Below are 4,001 nucleotides of genomic sequence, written 5' to 3'. Positions count from 1 at the left end.
CTATGCTACGTTATCCTACAGGTGTAAAAAATATGAGGTAAATATCAACCAAACTAGTGATTGTTGCATCTAAAGAACCTTGTACAAAAACAACATATGTTTGTTTCCTTAACCATGTTGTGCAATCAAGCAGATAACATCCCTGTAGATGCAACAAGGGTCATCCAACAAAGATATGCTCCTTTCCCTCCTCTAATGAACCCTATCTGCCACTGCAAGTTTCTTTCGCCTACTATCCCAAGACTATTGATTCCCCTCCTCTTCGCCTCCTGTCGAGAGGTGGGGAACCCCGGTTCTGGGTGTCTGGCATGTAGGCGGAAGCAAATTTCAAGGTTTCGTGTATGTGCCATCTTTATGGGGTCAATGGTGGCGCATCAAATAAAGTATAACCGGCTCCTCCCCTTTCTCGATGTTGTGCTTGGCGGCATCGAGGGGCCAGTGGGAGGTGTTCATATCCAGGTTGTTGCTCCAATGTGGTGGTTTTGTTGGTTCATGGTCCCCATCACCGATGGGTTGGTTTTCCCAACGGAGACAATACTTCTCATCTGGTTGCCCCCTATGCGTCTTCTTGGGGTTATGTTCCCTGTTCCTCCCGGCAACAAACACTCGACCGTGAGCGTGAATCGATGTGTCGACTACGGTGTCACAAAGGAGGTTGTCTCTTCGGATCCAACGACTTAGTAGTTGATCTATTCTCCTGTGCTTCCCTCCCGGTTCAATGGCGGCATCAAAATGAGTGGTGATGGATTATGTTCCAAGGATTTGCTCCTAGTAGCTTGCTTCTATGTTGTATATTTTGGAGGGGCGTGCGTGTTCAGGACAAATGTCTAGATGTTTGTGGTGTTAAAAAAAAATTATCTTCTTTATTAGTACTATATTGGAAACATTGTTTAAAAAATCCTAACAACATTTCTCAGCGTCAAAAACACATGCTGGTACCTATTTCTAGCGTGTGCTTCTATCTTCTATAATAAAATCTGATGGAGCAACCAAAGAAGTCTCTTCATCATTTAAAAAAAAGTGAAAGATATGTCTTTTTTATGTGTCTTCATTTAGGCTTGTCAGCTATTGCAAAAGTTATGAAAACTGAAAGCAGACCGTAATCTCTTTTCAGTGTTCAAGGAGGAGATTTAGGGCATGGCCAATGCATAGCCTCATGGGTGTTGCCTCGCAGCTTTATCTTGGTTCGGGTGGTCCAAATTAGGTTCGGATAAGGAAGTAGCCTCTTCATCAGGAGGCAGTCTCTTCAACCATAAAGTGAAAACTGAGTGGAAATGTGAGAGAAAGAGAAAAACCAAATCAGCTTTTGAGAGAAAGACATATTAATGAGACCATAACATGGCATGCATATGTCAAAAAAATTATCTAAATCTAGTTGGACAGCTGCCTCCATCGTGCTCTTAGATGAAACATTTTGCGAAGAACGGAGAAAGCCCTTGATCCAAAAACGTGACATGGGCTAGAATGACGACTCGGGCAGCATCATTTTGTCGACTAGTACCAAACGCACACGTGACGCGACATGTACACACACACTTCGCAAAAGTTCGCTGGTAGACTTTGGGAGCTGGCGTAGTCGCCCACCTACACACTGCCACGCCATTAATAAACTCTAGTGGAGTGTGGAGTGTATCCTCTAGCATCGAAAACTCGTACCAAAGCACTCTGCAAAACACAAGAAATTCACGAAAAGTTCCTCCTCGCTCATCTTCTACCTCACACTGGCCCAGTTCCCCACTCCACTCTACTCCAGTGCAGGACGTCAGTAACCTGGAGATGGGGAGAGCTTCCCCTCCCGCTCCAGGCCTCGCGCTCGGGGTGCTCGTCTTACTCGCCGCGCTGCCTTCCCCGGCGGCCGGGGTCAACGTGACGGCCGTGCTCGTGGCGTTCCCCAACTTCTCCGACTTCACGCGGCTGCTGGCGTCCAGCCCGGTGGCCGCCGAGCTGGCCGGGCGGTCGTCGCTGACGCTGCTGGCCGTGCCGAACGCCAACCTGCCGCGCTCGCCCTCCGCATTCGCCGCGGCCTCCGGCGCCGACCTCGCCGACGTGCTGCGCTACCACGTCCTCCTCGAGTACCTCTCCCCGTCCGACCTCGCCCGCCTCCCCGCCTCGGGGAAGCTCGTCACCACGCTGTTCCAGACCACCGGCCGCGCGCCCTCCGACTTCGGCGCCGTCAACCTCACGGCCGTGGCAGCCGCGGGCAGCAACTCCACCACCGTCGTCGTCCGCTCACCGTCCCCGTCCCCGGGGCCGTCCAACGCCACCGTCCTCGGCGCCGTCACCTCGGAGCCCTACAACATCAGCGTGCTGGCGGTGGGCGGCCTCATCGTGCCCTCCGGCCTCGACATCGCGGCCTCCGGCTCCGAGACGCGCCCGTCGCCCGCGGTCAACATCACGCGCGTCCTCTTCGACGCGCGGGGCTTCAACGTGGCCGCGTCCATGCTGGAGGCCTCGGGCGTGGCGGACGACCTCGAGGCCGACGAGCGCGGGGCCGGGGTCACCGTCTTCGTCCCCACCGACGACGCCTTCGCCGACCTCCCGGCCACCGACCGGCTCCAGTCCCTCCCCGCCGACCGCAAGGCCGTCGTGCTGCGCTTCCACGTGCTGCACTCCTACTACCCGCTCGGCTCCCTCCAGTCCATCGTCAACCCCGTCCAGCCCACGCTCGCCACCGAGTCCGCCGAGGCCGGCCGCTTCACGCTCAACATCACGCGCTTCAACGGCTCCGTCGCCATCGACACCGGCGTCGTGCAGGCCACCATCACCCGCACCGTCTTCGACCAGAACCCCGTCGCCGTCTTCGCCGTCTCCAAGGTTCTGCTGCCCAAGGAAATGTTCGGCCGCCCTACTACCGATACCGCCGCGGGGGCTGCTGCGGCGCCTCCGGCCACCAAGGCTCCGGACGTCTCTGGTGGCGTGGGGACGAGGCCGGCGAAGCTGTTCTCGCCGCCAGCCTTACACGGCGGCACCGACATCAAGCCATCGTCGGCATCGGCAAGGGCATCGGCAAATTGGCGGTGTATAGGATTGCTCTACCTGTCACTATTGCTCCTACCTCTGGTATGAGATCCAGCTTGCTCGCTCGCTCGCTCTCTTAATTTTTCTTCTTCTTCTTCTTCTTTTACCATTTCCCCTCTTTCTAGATTGAATGAATGTGTGTGTACACCTGGAATGGAATGGGGAGAGAATTCCGTAGAGTAGCAATTGTTTCTGGTTTCTTCATCACTTGATTATTAGGGAAATAATAATACCATGTGCAGAAATCTATGCATTCCTTCTTCTGCAAAACGAACAACACCTTGCTTGCTGTTTCTCACTCCTTCAGTTCTACCTTGTCTTATGAATTGCAATTTCACCAATTGGTGTTGGAATTGTTGCTTGAATTAGCACTTGATTACTCGTCCTACCAGTTTACCCGGGACTAGTCGGTGGGGTTCCCTGGCAATGAGGAAATAGATAGAGACAGGCCAGGCGGTGGGCATGAGTGGGAATGGGCTGGCCACCATAGCATATCAGGGAACGCGGCCTGGCCGTCAACCTGCATTAGATTCCTCTGCCTCTCACTGCTGACATCGTCCTACTCTATGCATCGTGTCGATTATGAAAACGATCGAACGAACCCTTACCATATACTGATGATACACTAGTCCGTACTCATCTTTGACTATAGTGCAGGGACTAAAGTCTGATAATATAGTTTTTCGCATTGATACAGCTCAAGTTCATACTCCAATAATCGCCTACAAACGTTTGCTGAAAGGCAAGAAATTTAGCATTTTTTTTTTTATAAATGGGAGCTATGCCCTAGCCTATGCATCGAAATGATGCACACAGCCTTTAATGTATTGCATAGTTTGAAAGTATCAGAGTTTACAATTCAAGGGTCACTCAAAGTGGCAACATGAATCAGCCATCTAAAGAAATTACACAGATATAAAAGGCAGTTATGCATCTTGAAGGCGACTAGTACGCAGCCAGCCACCTAGCTGAATATAGCCCGT

At 52.5% G+C, this 4,001-nt stretch overlaps 1 protein-coding gene across 1 annotated transcript; it reads left to right on the top strand.

Moving 5' to 3' along the window:
• The first annotated feature begins 1,645 nt into the window (after positions 1 to 1,645).
• LOC127344510 (fasciclin-like arabinogalactan protein 4) lies at positions 1,646 to 3,288 on the top strand. Its single transcript, XM_051370810.2, has one exon. The coding sequence runs from the start codon at positions 1,777 to 1,779 to the stop codon at positions 3,064 to 3,066; it is 1,290 nt and encodes a 429-aa protein (XP_051226770.1). The 5' UTR covers positions 1,646 to 1,776; the 3' UTR covers positions 3,067 to 3,288.
• Positions 3,289 to 4,001: the final 713 nt, after the last annotated feature.

Source organism: Lolium perenne, chromosome 3, assembly GCF_019359855.2.
Source record: "Lolium perenne isolate Kyuss_39 chromosome 3, Kyuss_2.0, whole genome shotgun sequence".
Classification (NCBI taxonomy): Eukaryota; Viridiplantae; Streptophyta; class Magnoliopsida; order Poales; family Poaceae; genus Lolium; species Lolium perenne.
Note: the sequence above shows the minus strand (reverse complement) of the source record. Positions and strands in the feature narration are given on the sequence as shown.